At 48.0% G+C, this 20,238-nt stretch overlaps 1 protein-coding gene across 2 annotated transcripts; it reads left to right on the top strand.

The window, feature by feature from the left end:
- Positions 1-701: 701 nt before the first annotated feature.
- On the top strand, positions 702-18,223 carry TMEM171 (transmembrane protein 171). Of its 2 annotated transcripts, none has more exons than XM_003925757.4 (4): positions 702-1,218; positions 3,834-4,538; positions 8,912-9,053; positions 11,526-18,223. In XM_003925757.4, exons 2-4 carry the CDS (start codon positions 3,902-3,904, stop codon positions 11,716-11,718), a joined length of 972 nt encoding a protein of 323 aa, XP_003925806.1. In that variant the 5' UTR covers positions 702-1,218; positions 3,834-3,901; the 3' UTR covers positions 11,719-18,223. The 2 variants fall into 2 exon arrangements, with proteins under 2 accessions (XP_003925806.1, XP_010334830.1); XM_010336528.3 differs by having other exon boundaries at positions 11,523-18,223.
- The last annotated feature ends 2,015 nt before the right edge of the window (positions 18,224-20,238 follow it).

Below are 20,238 nucleotides of genomic sequence, written 5' to 3'. Positions count from 1 at the left end.
TTCAGGCAAGGCAGACAGGAAGCTGAGAAGAGGAGGCACGGCTGGGAAGTCCCCAGGCTCAGGGCACCTCTGCGCTTGGGCGGAGAACCCTTGACTCACCTTCCACAGTGCCCTGATCCCTGGTATGGAAACTAGCCCAGTTGGATCCGTATCACGTGTCACCGGGCAGGTTACAAATAGCACAGGGATTAGTAAACTCATCCCGAAACTCCCGGTTCAAGGGCAGGGAAAGTTACCAGTTTAATTCGGGCAGGTCATCAATGGCAGAGAAGCAGGAAGGGGGTTCTATGGCAAAGAAGGCTGTGCGCAGACGTGCGGGTGCGGAAGGGACAGAGCTGGTCTTGCGGGGAGCGGGGGTGCTTGCCGCGCGCCTCGTCTCGGCCTCAGTCTCGGAGCCAGGACCTCAGGCCTGAATGGCCGGGTGTGGAGGGCCCTAGTGTCACATTTTACGGAGCGCACGTCGTCTCTGTGACTGGTGGCTCCGCATCCTGTTCGATGGGAAGCTCGCATCGAGGCGCTTGCTCCCATAACCCCGGTCAAGGTCTCCGGAGCAGCAGGAGGGCCACAAGGCGTTGGGTGTGATTGCCCCAGACCTTGCGGTGGCCAAGGGCACGGAGGCAGGGGCGCCGTACCTTGTTCTGCCTGGGCAGCGACCACGTGGGAGGGGGAGCAGGAGCTTCCTCCGCGCCCCCCACGCCGCCGCTCTCTCGCGCCCCTCCGGAACTGAGCCCCAGCTCTCGAGTGGGAGCGGGGCTCCCCGGCGCGCAGTTCCGCCAGCCAGGGGAAGAATCGCAACTCGCCAGCCCCCGCGAAACCTGGGGGCCAGGCAGCCGTAGAAAGTGCCCATTTCTCCCAGATTCCTCGCGCGCACCGCCACGGGCGCGGAGGCTGCGAAGCCCCGCAAGCCCGCCAACCCCAGGTCCCGAAGCCGCCCTTGGATCTCCACTCCCGCGCGGTCGCGCCCCAGGCCCCCGGTGGCGGCCAGCTCCCGCCGGTCGCTCCTGCCCTGCCCTGCCCTGCCCTGCACTGCCCGGGCCGCCGCGCCCACGCGGCACCGCCTCTTTCTCTAAATACTGTGGGGCCCGCCCTCAGCACCCGGGCGCGCGGAGGGTAGGGTGCGGGGCGGCCGGCGCAGCCCAGGCCGCGTGCGGAGGCGGACGCCGCGCCCAGCCAGTGCCCACAGCAGCGCGGCCAGCCGGGCTCGGGACCCAGCCTCAGGTAAGCGGCCCCGGCCCGCGCGCCTGCGCCGGAGAAAGCGGGTCGGGCGCTGAGCTGTGCGGCCAGGCTGGGCGCTGGGAGCCAGGGCAGCGCCGAGGCGCAGGGTATCCGAGCCCCCCCTGCGTCCCTGCGAGCCCCTCGGGCTGTTGGTTGAGCTTGGGCTCCCTAAAACCTGCAAACCGATTTCACACAAAAGATAATTGCCTCTCGTTTCATTCCCCAAACTCTCCAGAGCTTTGGACGTGGAGAGGTGCTGAATTTGGAAATGTGTTTTAGAAAACCGATAGGAGTGTTGGGGAGGCGAATTTGGCTTTGGGGAGGTTAAGTGTAGAGTGGTGTTTGGAAAGGGTCTCATTGCGAATGAGTGTGGGTGTCTTTGCATTCGTCTGTGGGTGCATCTGTGGGGGACGGAGAGAGACCGAGACTACTCCCACACTGTTCTGGATCAGAGATCAACACTCAGCCAGGTACTCAGTCCACTAGTCCACGGACAAGAAACTACAGCCAGTTTTGGGCTTCTATTTACTTTACTGGTGTTGGGGAATTTGCCTTAAAACAGTTGAAGCCTTGTCACTCACTGCAAAATTGACTGTACTAGGAATAAAGGAATTCCTGATAGGACTTTGCCACCCCCGAGAATCACCCTTCTCTTCCTTGTCTCTGAAACCGCAAGACAGATTGCATGATTCGGGGAAAAAAATGAAAATAAAACGAAACTGTATATATAGGTTTCAGGACTCGCCGTCGTGGACCACCGTGGTTTCTTTCCACTGGGAGTTTTGGAATGTACTCCCTGTCGGATAAATGGGGACAACTGTATACTCAAAGTTGAAATTCTTATTCACTGCAGGATGTTACTGACTTAATAAAAATGATAAAGTAAAAAAAAATTAATTAGTACAATGCTGTCTTTGTCTCACCTTAACTACATCTGTATGTCGTTTTTCCAAGTTTGAAATGAAAGCTTTTTTTCCTCCTGTATTTCCTTTTTTTTTCTTCTCCAGCTTCCTTCTGATTCTGTCATACTTTTTCCTGGAAAAGTATTTCCCAGTGTAAGATTACCTGTTTGCTTTCTTTACCTGGACTCACCTTCCTTAACTTGATTTTGTTTGTCAAGATTGTCTTGGCCTTAGGGCCTCAGTCTTGAGTTCCTTCATGTGACCCTGCATGTGAGCTGCACAAAATATTTTTAAAGTTTTCTTTCCTTGGGCAGGTGAAAATAGTCTTCACGATTTTGACTTGTCTTTGCAAATGCAGGACCTGACTTACAGAGTCCTGGTTAAAATATCCCATTCCTTGTAATAAAAGAAGATAACTAGGTAATAAAGTCAGCTCTGTGTAAGTAGACAACTCTTTAGCAACTACTTGGTATATTTAATATACCCTTGAAGTATAGGGCTTGGGTGATTTTGTGGAAGGTGCTTTCTCACTTGATTCCACTTATACTGTTCTTTCAAAGCCAAGTTCCTCCCCCCAACACCCCAATTTGTGCTTTGTAACTAGCAACTTTATCGGCTGCTTGTTTTTAACTGAGTCTCAACCTCTTTGTGGAAGTAGGTGGCAGCATGGAGGAGAGTGAGAGGCCACACCTGCCTTTGGGTACCTGTCCACTCTGAAGATGGAGCTCCTCCTGACCTGCTGTGCCACACTTTCAAGGGTCATCCCAGACCCAAGCAACTGGGCTACTGGTCTGTGCTCGCTGAGAACCCCAAGATCAGTTTTTTTTTTTTTTTTTGGCAGGGTCTTGCTGTGTTGCCCAGGCTGGAGTACAGTGGTGTGATCTTGGCTCACTGCAACCTCCAGCTCCTAGGCTCAAGCAGCCCTCCCACTTCAGCCTCCCAAGTAGCTGGGACCACAGGCATCATGCCTGGCTAATTTTTGTATTTTTAGCAGAGATGGGGTTTTGCTGTGTCACCCAGGCTGGTCAAACTTGTGAACTCAAGCAATCTGCCTGCCTCTGTTTCCCAAAGTGCTGGGATTACAGGCACAAGCCACTGCGCCTGGCCCCAAGAACGATATTTTGATAGAATCAACTTAAAAGTCCACAAAACCCACTGTGTTCCTGAACTGCCTTAGTCCATTGAAACTGCTGAAATTGGGTCTTTGGTAGCTGTAGCCTTAGAATAAAACATGAAATGGAAAGCTGCCGTAGTCTAAAACAGGAAATGGAAAGTTAGTTACGGAACTAACTGACTTGAAAAGCTGACAGCAGCTGTGATGAAAAGTGGGGCATTTGCAATCAGAAAGAATCCCTGTGGTTCTTCCCTCATTCACCCACTCCTGTTTTTTCCCCCAGGAAAACGAGTTTGTAAGACTCAGAAAACACCACACCCAGTTACTTTTGTTCTTTCATTTCTTGAAAAAAGATACACTTCGATGTGTAGTAATTGAATTTCCTCTGTTTTGAAGATCATCATAAAAGTACATATTTAAAAGTTTGTGAATGCCAGTTTTTCTGACTCATAAACCAACTTATTGTTCTACAGCTTATCGGTTGCGTTAAGTTCTACCTCCATGACTTCATCCCGTGTGACTTCAGAAATGGCCAGCAAAAAAGCAGGGTGGTTCTGGAACACCTGTGCCCACGTTAATTTGGTGTTTGGTTGTGTTCGCAGAGCTGCGGAAATCTTGGAGGGGAGAAAACGCATCCCACCCTGTCTCTGGGAAGGGGCCTCTTCTGGACATGTCTCCTGCAGCTGCTGCTGAGCCAGATGGGGACCAGCAGGACAGGCACGTCAGCAAGCTCATCTTCTGCTTCTTTGTCTTCGGCGCCGTCCTGTTGTGTGTGGGAGTCCTGCTCTCCATCTTTGGGTTCCAGGCATGCCAATACAAGCCCCTCCCAGACTGCAGCATGGTGCTCAAGGTGGCGGGGCCTGCTTGTGCTGTGATTGGGCTTGGGGCTGTGATCCTGGCCCGCTCCCGGGCACAACTTCAGCTCCATACAGGGCTGCAGAGAGGTCACCAGATGGACCCCGACCGAGCCTTCATGTGTGGAGAGAGCCGCCAGTTTGCCCAGTGCCTCATCTTTGGGTTTCTGTTCTTGACAAGCGGCATGCTCATCAGCGTCCTGGGCATTTGGGTCCCTGGATGTGGCTCCGACTGGGCACAGGAATCGCTAAACGAGACAGACACTGCCGACACGGAGCCCCGGATCTGTGGGTTCCTTTCTTTGCAGATCATGGGGCCCTTGATTGTGCTTGTAGGATTGTGTTTCTTCGTGGTCGCCCACATTAAGAAGAGAAACACGAATGCTGGACAGGATGCCTCTGAGAGCGAAGAGGGACAGATCCAGAGTACCGAGCCTGTCCGGGTCACCGTAGGTGGGTGGCTGTCATTTGTGTTCTTGCTTCTATCACAGTGGCTTTGCAGCTGGGTCTCACCAGCTGCTCCTGGTTCTGGTCTAGATTCTCTTTCCCACTTCCTCCACCTCTCACACATGTGCGTGTACACACCCCCGCCATGTGTACATACACAATGCTGCTGCTGTGGGAAGCCCCGGAGCAGTCTTGTATACATCTTTCCCCCCAGCAACTCTTTCTTACTTTGCAAAGCATTGGGATGTTAAGTAGTGACCTTGACTGAGGTCACAGAGCAAATTAAGAGGAATGTGAGAAGAACTGTGAGGACAGCCTTGGAGCCTTCTGCCACCTTAGGGACCCACTAAGTGACCCTGTTACCCCTGTTATTCTCACACCAAAACCACATAGCACTTTTAGTTGTGGGACACTTGGGTTCTCCTCCCAGGCTGTCACTAGCTGGCTGTCCTTGTGAGTCCTTCACCTCTCCTGCCTTGGTTTTTATCTCTATAAAAGAAGCTGTGCATCTCTAAGATTCCTGCAGCACTCACCGGCTGGGACTCTGGATGTGTCCGAGTCCAGCAGTCTTCAGGTGGTTTGAGGGGCCTCTGTACTGTCTCTGCATTGTCCTTGGTTTTTTGTGACATCATCTGCTTGGAAGCAGTGGGGTAAACCAAGATGGAATATGACAGCACCCGCCACTTCTTTCTTCCATGGAATGCCCACAAGTTCCTCCTGGGTCCCCTGGGTTGTACAGAAGAGCGGGAGTGCCATTTCCCAGAGCCTGTACCCGCAGGACAATGGCGGTACTTTGGCCCCAGCTTCACACAACCAAGGAAAAACCCCATGGCTGCTCATTGGTAGGTCCCTTTTTTCAGCCTCCTACTTTTAAAGAGTAAAGTTGTGAAACCATTGACATTGAAAAGGCTAGGAAAAGAAGTCCGCAGAACAGAAACCATGGAGGGAACAGAGAGGGAGCGTGACAAGTGAGATGAGTCTCCTGCTTGGGGCTGTCTACTGGAAGCAGTGGAATTCACTGAGCTCAGCCCGGGGGGGAGGCCCTGGGTTGCTGGCCTTGCATGGCACCAGCCTTGGAGAGGAGGGCAGATGGGTTCGCAGCCGTTCCTTGTGTAGCGCCAGGGTAGATGCTCCCAGCTTACTTATTAATATATAATGGTGACAACACAAATATTAATTATATATTCACAATAGCTAACACTTATATAGGGTATATTTTTGTGCCAAACACATTTAAGTGCTTTAGCATGTGCTCTTAAAGGCTCCCCTTTGTGAAATTCATTCACACCCATAACAACCCAAGGAGGCAGATACTGTTAGTAACCTTCATGTTACACAGGAAGAAAATGAGGCGTGTAGACATCAAGTGACTTACCTAAGGTCACACACTAGCAAGTGGCAGAGCAGGGTCCCAACCCTAGTGTGTGGGCACACCCACAGAAGAGCCCTTGCGTAGCACCCTGCTCAGGGCACATGGGTGTGATTCCATTTCAAACTTCACCAAGTGTTATTGGAAGTTATTACGTGAAAAAAGGGCTCTCTTTAATCTGATAGACGTTCTCAGCGCTCTTGAGGAACACAGCGCAGTACAAGTAAATATGTTCATCTAATGCTGCTGTGCTTCCATTAATTGGGAATCGTTTGAGCGGAGTTTTCGGGCCCAGCCTTCCACTCGGTGGCTGGAATCAGAGTGGAGGCAGGGGACAGAGCCGTGGTGCTGTTCCTGGTGTCCTTGTCCTGAAGTTGGTTTAAAATCTTTTCTACGTAACCCTTTAAACCCCCATCAAACCAGCGAAAACCTTGCATCCTAGCTCCACTCCTTTGCTATTGTGGGATAGGATTTACATCTTTAGAATCCCAGAAGCATGCTCTCTTTGTCGTAGATACACTCAGTGCTATCCTGGACACACAGCAGGTGAGTGAGATAGCGCTCCCTGAAGGTGTGTGTATGTTGTGTGCTCACAGAGGACATCAAGTTCTGAAAGATGCATGAAAGGGAGCTTGCAGGGGAGAGGCCTCTTTCCAGGGAGAGCAGGTTGCAGGGTGTGGGCAGGCCGAGATGCTGGGACAAAGGGCAAGAGAGCCTTGGAGGTAACAGGGTAACTAGAGCATTTCGTTGTGTGTTTTTGAGAGGTGATTAGCCTGCGCTCAAGGCTTACTTCACAGGTTCTTTAATCTACAGTGTGTAATTGAAGTGAACACAGCCCCAATTCCTCTAACCTACCAAGACCTTCTAAAAAATTATATGAGAGTCCCAGGACAACTATTATGCTTTCTCACCTTTAGATTAGCAAAACGTGTTTTAAACTCTCATTGCCATCTCCTTGCAGGAGGAAGGGGAGATGGACTTAATGTATTTTCTGAAGGGCTAAATTCCCTCTGGGAAATGATTGAGGCTGCTGTGGCGGGTGAAGGGTGAAGAGTGGAGCCAGTGGCCAGTTGCCTTTGGGGTGTTTCTTCATCATGCAAATCAGTGCCCTTGGCCAGCACTGTAGCTGAGAGAGTTGGCTCTGTGCTTGGCACTGTGTTCACCGCCAGATGCAAATCATCCCAACTAGTCCTTCCTTCTACCTGTCCTCTGATGCAGGTACCGCCCAGCCTGCAGTTTACAGCTGTGGCAGCTGAGGTCAAGGAGGTCACCTAGCTTGTTCAGGTGGGAACCTCCATCACTTTAAAGAATCCTGCACCACCCTAAGCAAGCATCAAACGTGCTAGGCGTGCGAACCAGTCTCCTCCCTACAGGGAAGTAAGGCCCCGCCTCCTTCATTTTTCCTGAACTGTTACTGCTATTGCCAGCTTCTCAGAGGCCTTCGCCAGGCCCCCAGCAGTGGTGCAGCCATAGCCCTACACTGTTCTGGGCCACTCGTGTGGTGCATTTTGTATTGAAATCGCAATTCAAATTAGAGTTTGCATCTGGTTCCTAGTTTCTCCTCAAAACCTGGGGATGTGCTCTGGAATGAACAGTAGCTACAGAAATGCAAATCTGTATTTTGGTAAATGACAGTTAGGGCCTGTAGCGTGGTTTATTGTTATTTGCTCAGGAGCTGAAACTATATTTGAAGAACAAGGCACTTTAGCCAACAGCTAACTTGTGAATTAAAATTGTAGGCTGAAAACGAGAAAAGCTTTATCAGCAGTAGACACCCCAGAAGAGGGAAGAGAGCTTGTTAGCAAACAATCCACGGAAAGTTTTGGGCTTAGACTTGCTGTGAAACATAGGCCCACTTTCATACCGTAATGGTCAGCACTCTGGATTCTGAAATGTAGGCCTACTTTTAAAACATTTGTGGTATGTATATATATATATATATATATATATATATATATATATATATATGTATGTATTAAACAATCTTAACTGTTTTTTGTTTTGTTTTTTTTTTTTTGCTTTGAGACTAGAATTTCACCCTGTCACCTAGCTGCAGTGCAGTGGCGCAATCTGGGCTCACCACAACCTCTGACTCCCGGGTTCAAGCAATTCTCCTGCCTCAGCCTCCTGAGTAGCTAGGATTACAGGCGCCTACCACCATGCCTGGCTGATTTTTTTTTTTCTTTTTTCTTTTCTTTCTTTCTTTTGTGTGTGTGTGTGTGTGTGTTTGTGTGTGTGTGTGTGTGTTTAGTAGAGATAGGATTTAGCCATGTTGGCCAGGCTGGTCTCAAGCTCCTGACCTCAAGTGATCTACCTGCCTCGGCCTCCCAAAGTGCTGGGATTACAGATGTAAGCCACCATTCCTGGCCTTTTTTTTTTTTTTTTTTTTTTTTAAAGACAGGGTCTTGTTCTGTCACCCAGGCCGGTGTGCAGTGGTACAGTCAGAGCTCACTGCAGTCCAGAGCTCCTGGGCTCAAGCAGTCTTCCTATCTCATTCTTCTGAGTAGCTGGGACTGCAGACATGTACTCTCACACCTAGGTAATTTTTTTCTTTTAATTTTTTTGAGACGATATCGCCGTGTTGCCCAGGCTGGTCTCCAACTCCTGGGCTCAAGCAGTCCTTCCTCCTCACGGTCCCAAAGTGCTGGGATTATAGGTGTGAGCCGCTGCACCCAGCCAAACCATTTTTAAATGTCTTAGTGGCATTGAATACAGTCACAATGTTGTGCGACCATCATCATCAGTTTCCAGAACTCTTCTACTGGAAACTCTGTACTCACCAAACAGCAACACTCCCTTCCCCACCCCCACTTCCTCTCAGCCCCTGGTGACTTCGTCTACTTTTCTGTCTCTATACATTAATGGGCTCACTTTTAAATTCTGGAGTTAGCAGCAGGTGTGTTGACCTTTTATATATATGGGCCAAATTTAGAATTAATTAATTTTGCTTTTGCTAATTTGCTTCCATTTATTACCCACCTGCCTTCAACTAAATATCGTGTTTCCCTAGGTGACTCGGTAATAATATTTCCGCCCCCTCCACCACCTTACTTTCCCGAATCTTCAGCTTCTGCGGTCACTGAGAGTCCTGGGACCAACAGTCAGCTTCCAAATGAAAACCCCCCTTCATATTACAGTGTTTTCAACTATGGGTAAGAATTTCCATTTGAACTTCAAGAGAGGCCTGAATTCAGGCCAAACTAGTATTAAGGCTGGGGTTCACCAGGAGGCATTTAAGTGTATCTTTTTTGCTGATGTTATGTCAGAATTAGTGTCTTGATATTAACAGTACATTTCAGGAAGCTTTGGGCAGCACATAAGTTAAAAATGATAAAGTGATCATGCTGGGTTAATATGAAGCCTACTCCAGCCATCTTTATGTGGTCCTAACTGGGGCAATACTCAGAATGTTTAACAACCCTTGCTGGGGGCAGTGCAAAAGGAGCCAATCAGAGGCACTTTCAATTTCCCACCTGCCGAAAGGTGGGAGTTTGCAAAAGGAGTAGTCTGTGGTCCTTTTGTGGCTTAGGGGTGGCAGGTCAGGGTTTTCTTTTCAATTTGGTTCTAGGAAGTCAGCGTGAAAGGGCTATAGGTTCCTTGCCTCCAGACCCTGTCCTTCTACCTTAAGCTGAGATTGCACCACTGCACTCCAGCCTGGAAAACAGTGAGACTATCTCAGGAAGAAGAAAAAAAAAAGAATGTTTAGCAACTCTGCAATCAAATTGAGTGCCAGGGCTAGGCCAGGAGGCCCCTGCTATTATACTAGGCTTCGCTGCTTTAGATCATGGAGAGGTATAAGGGTCCCAGGGGATCCCCAACAGTTACAGAAGAGCTGTGGTACAGAAATACTGTAGCCATGCTTGGGTGACTGGCTAAAATCAGCCTGAGCCCTGACCCAACACAGCTGGGCCTCTCCCTCAATATTCATTCCTTCCCTGGGGCACAGAGAACATCAAGTCAGCACCCACCTCACACAGAAAGCAGCAAGGTAGGCTCTAGTGGGTCGGGCCTGAGGTGCCAGGAGGCCGTGGGGAGGGAGTCCGGATGGAGAAGGACATTGAGGAAGAGGCAGAGATGATGAGTTCCAGCGTGAATGACAGGGACGCTTGGAGGTCCCCAACTGAGAGGACGTGGGAGACGAACTTAGTTTCAGTGGCCAGAAGATGGTGGGCGGCTGGTGGGGGAGGTCCAGTGAGATGAGGGCCTTGGAGGCAGACTGGGAGGGAGAGAGCAGGTGATGGAGACGGAGCTGCTGAAGTTGCTGGAACCAGGAGGACGACATCAGGGACTAGTGGGAAACCCATAGGAGGGGCTCATGCAGACCCAGAAATGTTGTATTCAGGGAGCAGAGCTGGAGAAGGCTCTGGTGTTACCTTCTAGAATAGAAAACCAGGATGTAAGAAGGGAAGAGCATTGCTACGAATGGTCACAGAGTGAAGTGGGTAAGACACTGAGATAATGTGCATTTTTGCATGCATCAAGCAGCAGGGGACAGAGAGACCGGCACTCATTGCTGGTGACAGCACCACCTCACCTTGTCACGCATGTTTAAGGAACTCCCGCTCTACCTTGCCCTGATGGAGCGGGCAGTGGGCCAGGAGCAGGGGCCAGGTGGACCCCTGCCTTTCCTCTGGGGCTTGGAGGGAATGAAGTTATGTAGAGATTCTTTTCCACAAAAGTAGGGGGACAGCTTATCTGATGGGAGAGAGAAAGAGGTGGCTGACAAGGACAGAGTTTGCTTTAGAGCTTCAGAAGGGACTATGATGGGGGATCCAGGGAGGTGCATGTGGGAGCGGCCCTGTGTGAAGAAAGGGCAAGCCAGGGCTGGACCTCTGTAGAGTTCTCATCGTAAATGTTCGTATTTTTTTTTCTTCTAATGATAAACTTCCCCAGACCCTAAAATCAATGTCTAGTAACTTAAACTACTGCTGCTGCTACTATGATTTCTGTGTCCCAGGGTCTGGCTTTTCTTTGATGACTTTATGTAACTCTCATATCCACTCTAGGAGAAAGGAATGTTATCATCCTCATTTCACAGGTAAGGAAATTGAGGATTAGTGATGTTGAATAACTTGCCCGAGATCACATAGCTGGGAAGCAGCAGAGTAGATTCCAGTGCAGCTCGGCCTTTGTTAGAGCCCGCTCCGTTAGCCAGTATGCCTTCCTGCCGTGCTTCAGGTTTGGGCTTAGTGTTTTAATTTTCCATGGCATAAGTTTGTCTACCTTACGTTAGCTGTCCCAGAAGACAGAATAGTAGAGAACAGTAACCGTGTCTGTGTGTGTGCGTGTGTGTGTGCACGTGTGTGTGCATGTGTGTGTGTGTGCACGTGTGTATGTGCTCTCTTTGGATGGTGTCTGTAAATTTGTATTCAATGTCTTTTCAATGACAAGGGAATGACAGCAGGAGTGAGACTGTCTTAATGTTACACTCGGCTCTAGGAAAAGGAAAAGGTAACAAATCAAAACAGAACTATGAAAAGCCCAGTGTGGGAGAAATTATTCCTCAGATTCTTGCAGATACTCCTAAGTGCCTGTGATGAAACATTTGAAAAGAACCTAGTACTTAAAGGGTGTTGCTGCTTCCGTCCCCTCCCCTTCATGTTCTCTCTCCTTCCCTTTAGCAGGACCCCAACTTCTGAGAGTCAGGGTGCAGCCTCCGAGAGAGACTGTGCATCCATATATACCATTTCCGGGACGAATTCATCTGAGGTCTCACGCACTCCACATCTTCCATCTGAATTGCCTCCTAGATATGAAGAAAAAGAAAATGCTGCAGCTACATTCTTGCCTCCATCTTCTGAGCCTTTCCCGCCGTAAACTGTAGACTCCAGTTTTATATGTCATGGATCACTATTTTATTTAATTTGTTTTTTAATAAAAAATACAATAGCATTGGTTATATTATAACTTTCCTGATACAGCATCAACACGAGTAACCAACCTTTCAGGCCAGATTCCAGCCATTAGTGCTTTAGATCCTGGAGAGGGGCTAAGGGCCCAGGGTCCAGGCACTTAATGTGGCCTCTTTGGATAGTATCTATCCATTTGTACTCAATGTCTTTTCAGTGACAAGGGGAATGATGACAGGAGTGGAACTGTCTTAATTTATTCATTTGTACATTATGCATTTGGACCTATGACCCTGGGAGGTAAGTGAGATTATTTTTATTGGCGGATAAAGAAACAAAAGTTCAGAGAGTCTAACTTCTTCAAGGTCACATAGCTTCTACGTAGTGGGCTTGATTTCGAACCCATCTAGCTGGTTTCTGAAAGACGGGCCCCTCGTCACCATCCTGTGCTGTCAAAGGACTACCAGCAGCAGTGGTTAATATTTAGCTTGGTCTATGCTGTCTCCTGGGTTAGCTGCTTCTGAAACAGAGAAACAAGATTATTCCCCTCATTGCTTTATTATTTCTTCTCTTCTGCTCTTTATTCTTTCTCTCCCCTCCTCCTTTCTCCTCTTCCTACTTCCACTTTTCTTTCCTTTTGAAAGAAGCTGATTAGGGAGCCCTTATGCTGGGGCAGTCTTAAGCATGTTGATACCCCAGAGTCTTCTTATCATGAAATTTCTTGACAGGAAAGTTCTTGGGACACTTTAGCAACTAGATTCTCCTCAACAGGCTTAGAAAGGATTTTCCTTTCTGTATGAAGACATACTGGAACCAAACTGTCTGAACCATTGCCTTTTTATTCTTACAAGGATACTGCTAGCCAAAGCCTACTGTATAGTTGGGTGTGTTAATATGTATTTATTTAATTCTAGATCTAAACCTTAAGAAGTAATGACTATTGGTATTTCTAACTGGAAGAAACTGATTTTTAGAATATGAAATCTGTAGTAGTAGGTTTTTTGGAAATAAAATTTCACATAGCAAAAATGTGAAATTTTTAAAATGCCTTTTACACAACCCGTGATCTCCCCCCAAATTGGTTTATTCCAGCATTTAAGTGCCTGAAAGCAGAGCAAAGGGGCGGACATGCTCCAACAGTTTGACTGAAGTAATGACTGATTTCATGTGAATTGCCACTGAGATAAGTCAGGGTGGCAGTTGGTACCAGCTGTACTAATCTATTTTTAAATTGGACATTTATTGGCTTGAACTGCTCTTAAAATTCTGCTATTTTTTTTCCTCCTGGGAAGTTAATTATTCACATTTAAAAATTAGAACAAAACTTCCTTCTGCTGTTGTTTAAAATGCTCAAGCTGAAACTTCTAGGTAGGATTACTTTTAAGCATTTATGAGTCCTCATATTAATCAAGAACCTTTTTAATGGTTCTGCGTTGGGATTTGTAACTGAGTATTTTACATTTATATGCTATGCTAATAAACTTAAGCAGGGGGTTTGACATGCTCAGGAATAAGTTTGACCTTGTGGTTATGGAAGTCTATGCCAGTTCCCTCAGCCCTTCACAGTACTCAGCAAACCTGGGACTGAAGCTCAGGTCGGCAAACCTTCCAGTGTTGAAAATGCTGAACGTGTGAGGATGTTTGCTGTGGGGCTGAAATCACATGCAGCAGAGCCGGGCCCAATCATTTGTTCTTTTCCTATCACGGTGCTGGCAGAGGCTGACAGCTTCTGAAAGCCCTCTCAGCGGACTGTGACTTGTTTTGCTCAGGGTTGTTAGGTTTTTTATTGAGGTAAAATTTGCGTAATATAATTAACTGTTTTGTTATGTATTTATTTTAAGACTGTATCTCCTTCTGTTGACCAGGCTGGAATACAGTGATGGGATCATAGCTCACTGCAGCCTTTAACTCTGGGCTCAAGCCGTCTTCCTAATTCAGCCTCCTGAGTAGCTGGGATTACAGGTGAGCGCCACCATACCCAGCTCATTTTAAAATTTTTTTGGGGATTTTTACTGTATTACCCAGGCTGGTCTCCAACCCCCAGGGTTGAAGCAATCCTCCTTCCTTGGCCTCCCAAAGTGTTGGGATTGCAAGTTATGGAAGTCTATTTCATTTCCATCAGTCCTTTGCCATATTCAGTGGGTGAGTCATTGGGCCCAGCCTACAATTAACCATTTTAAAGTGAACAATTCAGTGGCCTTTAATATATTCACAGTGTTATACAAACCACCACCTCTAATTCCAAATCATTTTCATCACCCTAAAATAAAAAAAACCCACACATATTAAGCAGTCCTTCCCCATCCTTCCCTTTCTCTATGCCCCAGCTCCTGGAAAAGACCAGTCTGCTTTCTGTTGGTTTACCTATTCTGGATATTTCATATAAGTGGAATCATGTAATATGTGACCTTTTGTGTCTGTCTTCTCTCACTTAGCATGTTTTCCAGGTTTATCCATGTTGTAACATATATCAGTACCTCATTTTTATGGCCAAGTAATACTCCATGATAGGAACATACCACACTTTGTTTATCCATTCATCCATCGGTGGACACCTGGGCTGTGTATACCTTTTGACTGTTGTGAATGATGCTGCTGTGACCATGCATGTGCAAGTATTTGTTGGAGTACCTGTTTTCGATTCTTTCGGAACTGCTGGATCCTATGTTAACTTTGAGTTGTGGAGGAACCACCATCCTGTTCCCCACCATTTTACATTTCTACCAGCAGTGCGTGAGGGCTCTAATTTTTCCAGTTCCTCACCAATGCTTGTTTTCTATTTTTAAAAAAGTATAGCTATCCCACTTGATAGGAAGTAGTTTCTCATTGAATTGTGTTTTCCTAATGGCCAGTGATACTGAGTATCTCTTCATGTATATTACTTGATTTGGAACATCAGACATTATCATCAGCACACAGAATCTTACAAATGTTCCTCCAGATTTTATTCCTATGGCTTTGGGAGGTCTGATGGCCCCACTTGAGATAAAATAGTGGTGAGGTCTGCAAATTCAGGTGGGATGACCCATCCACACCACCAGAGGATGAAAGCTGAGGGGCAGGAAATATTCACCTGGTTTCTACCTGAGAGTTTCATGCCGGGATAGGAAGAGTTATGGTGCTACCCCCACCCCCGCCCCAGTTGTGTGGATGTGGCCATTGGTTTTCTGATATGGGTGCTGTGTTGAGCGCTGAGGCAATGTGGGCAGTGGGTCTCTCCCACAGGGGCCATCATTCCAGGGTAGATCTTAGGAAAGGAGTGGGTTCAGAGACAGGAACTAGGAATTAGATCTCAGAACCGGCCTTAGGTCATGGAGGAGAGATCCGGCAGTTCAGCCAATCAGCCAGGATCTGTCCTGAGAGCACATGCAGAGCTCAGGTGGGGCCCTGTCAAGTGGAGGAAGCTCCTGCAGTGTTTCCTAAACTTCCAGGAAGATAAGAACCACCTAGGGTAATTGTTGCACATGTTCAATTCCCTGCCCCATAAATCTACCACCCCCTCCAGCCCGGGAGATAATGTTTATGTTTACCATCCGGAATCCGGGAAATACTGCCTGTGGTGACAAGATAAACTGCAGCGGTCACACCCTGTGGGCTGGATAATCTGGGATTATGACCGCTCTTGTCACTTCTCTTGTCAGGCCTTCTAGGGAGTCCTGTTTACACATCCTGTGCTAGGGGTCCTCATGGGGAGGGGTGTGGGTTCACAGTCAGCCCCCAGTGCTCATGAGGACTTCCCACAGCCTCTGTCCCAGAGTCCTGGAGGCTCCGTTGGTGATTTGTGAGAGACCCCCAAGGGTGTGGGAAACAAAGGCAGGGGCTCCTCACCTGCCTGTTCCTCACAAGCGTGCAGCACCCCTCTGTCTCCAGATGGGGGATCTTGGACTCATTTATTAAGGAAGGTGTATATATATATATATATAACTGAGTTTTAGGTTTTAGGGTACATGTGAAGAACATGCAAGATTGTTGCATAGGTACATACATGGCAGTGTGGTTTGCTGCTGTGTTGGGGAGGAAGGTATGGTTTTTATCTTCGCTTCTTCATCTTGGAAGAGGCCAAGACTGCTCTGTGGGAGCACCTGATGATGTTTATCAAAACAGGCCGAGATAGAGGAAAATGATGGTTGGGTGAAAATAGGAAATACTGGAGCTGCAAATGAGGAGCAGTGTGAAAACTGTCCCAGTCCTCTTAGCCGCCACCAGTCCCTGGTGAATCGGGATGGGTGACTTTTCCGGGTTAGGACGGTGGGCTGGCTTCTGCTGGCTGCTCCCTGGGTGCAGAAAACCCCGCTCCATGGGCCCCTGATACAGGAGCTTCTCCCAGAGAGGGGAGTCAGGAAGCACACTTGAGGGGCGGGGGCCTGAGGGGAAAACCACGCTGGGACTGTTGAAGGGAAACCATGCATGGTCTTCTGGCTTTGGCTTCGGCTGCAGGCCATAAGCCCTCCTGGGATCTTGCATACTTGGGATTCCTGGAGTCTCATGCATGCTGCCACCAGCACAAGGACCCCAGAGGAACCAAGTGGATGGTTGGGATGCAGCTTTTCCTCATAAGGAATTCGTGGTGGAGGGAGAGCCCCCCAGCTGGGTGCGGCATGTGACTGATTGAAATGCTGTCTGCCCTGCCCGGCGACCTCCCTGGGGAGATGCTGGCTGAGGTGAGGCCAGCGCCGGGAGTGTAATGTGACTTCGCCACTGCCTCTCCAAGGGGACAGGATGGGCAGGCAGCAGGCTTATGAGGGCAGTGGGCAGCTACTTAAATAGTGTGTGTTCTCCCAAGGCTGCTCAGAGCCTCACAGGGCTGGAAGTTGGGCAGGGTGGGTGACTGTGTGGGTGGAGGCAGAGGGGCATCCACGGCTGTCCTGAGCCAAGTTACTCCCAGGACATTTCTTTAAAGCCTTTTGAAATAGGAAGTGAATCCCACCTGCTGGTACCAGGTGGTCCAAATGACTAATTTATGAGGGATTTTCATGAAGCAGGAGGACTGTCTCTTTTCCTGGGAAGATAGGACTGAGTAATCAGAACCCAGATGGCTGGAGAGGCATAGGGAGATGCCAGGCTAGCCTCTGCAGGGACTGAGGCTCCTCTTCAAACAAAGTCTTCCTGGGGGTCCAGATCCTACCTAGGAAGCAGCCATTTCTCTGCCTAGTGTCCTAGACTCCCCTCCAGATGTGGCTGGTGGTGCCCCTGCCTTCCCTCAGACCCATAGGTATTCAACTGCCTCCAAGAATTTTTAATGTAGGCTCTGAAACTCTGTTCCTCTCTCCTGGTGAAGCGGCATTATTGTCTGGGGTAAATACTCGAGTTTCCTCATCTTTCACCAAGATTAAACAGATGGACACATGCAGTGGGTTAAGGAGCAGAAAGTTTCATAGGCGGAAGGAAGGAGAGAGGAGAGTAGCTCTCTCAGGAAAAAGCCGCCTGTGGTGGACTGCACCAGCTTTTATAGGCAGGCTGGAGGAGGCAGCATTCGACTTACATAGGGCCTTCCGACGGGTTCGATCAGGTGACATTTACATGGTGTGCGGGGAAGGCTGGTTTTTCCCCCAATCTTGTGCAAATGGGCTTTCTACTTGGCTAGCACCATCTTGTATGCTCCTGACTGTAGCCATGGCTGGCAAAGAGAAGAGAATGGCAAATAGAGCCGCCATGGGAACGTGCTCATTCCCGGGTAGCATTTTCCGATTGGCACAACTGTCAGCATTCGCCTGTGCAAGTTTCCAGCTTGCTTGTCTATTTCTGCAGCTTGATTTTACAGACTCCTCTTTGGGGCTCTTTTTCATTAAAAGGAAACCTTACCAAGGACTTCTTTACCCGCACTATCTGCCTAAATAATTTCTTTTTAACTCCTGTATCACTGGTCCTCCAGGCAGTGGAGTTGCTGGGAGCCTACCCTGCTGCTGTCTTAGCCTTTTCTGTTGAGCTGGAGTTTACCCCTGGGAGCCTGCAGGTGTGGATGGATGCACAGGTCTTATAGAGGCCAGACCCCTCTAAGCAACTTCCCTGCAGTGTCTCATGGACTCATCCCTGCTGCTCTGGGAAAGGTAAGGTGTTATTCCAAGTCCTGCAGGTAGACTCAGGCAGAACCAGAACCTGCGCCCAGGTCTGCCAGATGCCAAGGCCTGTGTCCTTCACAGCTGTGCCCTGGGAAAGGATCTTAGCGCCATTGTATGTGGCTGTGAGTAGACAACTGCCCCTCTCACATCCTGGCCCATTTCTGGAGTGCCCTTCAGCTTTAGAAAGACACTACGATTTCATTGCAGCTCCTATAATGGTTTCCTCCCCTCCTTTCCCTAGGCTTCTGGCTTTGGAAACCTTTCCCTCTGGAACCCTGCCAGGTAGAAGCGGGGTGAGATTAGTGAGGGCAGAGTGTCTATCAAAGTTTCAAGTTCAGTGTAAGGCCATAGCACGAACCGGAAGCAGCGTCCTCTTTGCTTTGGGCAGGTAGTTTTGATTCCCCAACCTGGGAAGAGAAATCACTTCAACACTTGCTATTCCTGTTGGAAATCCCTTTAGCACTGGTCATTGGTGGGAACAGCACGGAAGAGCCAGGCAGAGGGTTGTCACAGCATGTAGCCTCTTCTGCAGGGAGTTGGGATGGACAGAACGGCCTGTGGCTGGTTGTGTGTGTGTGTGTGTGTGTGTGTGTGTGTGTTATGTGAAAGAAGAAACACAGATGGTGCTGCTCAATGCCCCTGGAATTAGTCTTAGCTGGGGAATCTGCAGAGATGTTGTGAGGGGCCTAGGTGGGGCTAGGTCCTGAGCCCAGGTATAGCAGGGGAGGGCCCGGAGCCCCAGGCAGGCTGGTGGGGTGCAGCTCTGGCCAGGAACACCTCCCCAGCAAACCCTGGAGTTTATGGAGAGTGGCTGCCAGCCAGAACATGAAGTAGATAAATGCTATCAAGTAGCATGGCATGCTGCTGAGAAATTCATTATTATTATTTGTAATATTAAAAGATTAAAAGAGTGGGGCAAGGTGGCTCACTCCTGTAATCCCAGCAGTATGGGAGGCCAAGGCAGGCAGATTATCTGAGGTCAGGGGTTCCAGACCAGCCTGGCCAACATGGAGAAATTCCATTTCTACTAAAAATACGAAAATTAGCCAGGTGTAGTAGCACATACCTGTAATCCTAGCTACTTGGGCAGCTAAGGCACAAGAATCACTTGAACCCGGGAGGCAGAGGTTGCAGCGAGCCAAGATTATGCTACTGCCTGGGAGCAAAAGCGAGATTCTGTCTTAAAAAAAAAATTAAAAGATCTTTGACAAACAGTTGTGCTTTTTTCAACAGTTGCCTGCTGTTAGGTGTCCATATTGTTTCCAATATTTTGCTATGAGAAAAAAATGCTAAAATTAATGTTTGTTTTTTTTTGTCTGAAAGTTTTTATTGTTTCAATTGTATTTATTTTGAATGTGTATATATATAAAACATATAACATATAATATATATCTATACCTATACATATTTGTGATGGCTAATTGTATGTGTTAGTTTGACTGGGGTAAGGGATGTCCAGATAGCTGGTAACATCAATTCTGTGGCATGTGCCTAGAATTCCAGCTACTCCAAAGGCTGAAGCGGGAGAATTGCCTGAGCCCTAGAGTTGGAGACCAGTCTGGGCAACAGAGTGAAAATTTCTCAATAAAAATGAATCAATAAATAAGCAAAAAAAAAAAAAACTTAAAAAAATAAATAATTTAAAAGCATTATTCCTGGGTGTATATGTGATTCCAGAAGAGGTTAGCATTTGAATCCATTGGATGAAGGTGAATCCAAAAAAGATCCACCCTCATCCAATTCATTGAGGGCCCTGATAGAACAAAACAGCTGAAGCTGGGTGAATCTGCTCTTTCTCCTTCAGCTGAGACATCCATCTTCACCTGCCCTTACACACCAGAGTTCCTTATGCTTGGGACTTGGGACTCCAGGACTTACACGAGGTCTCCTCCCTCCACCTGTTCTTGGGTTTCCTGACTTAGACTGAAATTGAAAAACCAGCTATGCTGGCTCTCTAGCTTGCAGACAGCAGATTGTGGAACGTCTCGGCCTCCATAATCACGAGTCAATTTCCATAATAAATCTCTCTCTCTGTACACACACGCACACACACACACACACACACACACTATCTCCTACTAGTTCTGTTTCTCAGGGGAACCCTAACTAATACAATAATCTTTATCCCAATATATTCTTTACCCCCCAAAAAGTTCTTTTAATTTAATAAAATTCTTTATCCCAAAATACTTCAGGACTTATCTCTTAAAAAATAAGGTTATTCTCTTAAAAAGCCAAGAGTATCATGATCCAAATATCAAGTTCAGGAAATTTAACATTGATACACTATTATTATCTAGTATGCAGTCCATATTCCTTTTTTTTTTTTCTTTCTTTCTTTTTTTTTTTTTGATATGGAGTCTCTTTCTGTCACCCAGGCTAGAGTGCAGTGGTAGGATCTTGGCTCACTGCAGCCTCTCCCTCCTGGG

Source organism: Saimiri boliviensis, chromosome 1, assembly GCF_048565385.1.
Source record: "Saimiri boliviensis isolate mSaiBol1 chromosome 1, mSaiBol1.pri, whole genome shotgun sequence".
Lineage (NCBI taxonomy): Eukaryota > Metazoa > Chordata > Mammalia > Primates > Cebidae > Saimiri > Saimiri boliviensis.
The sequence above is the reverse complement of the archived record's forward strand: the minus strand, read 5'-3'. Positions and strand labels throughout refer to the sequence as shown.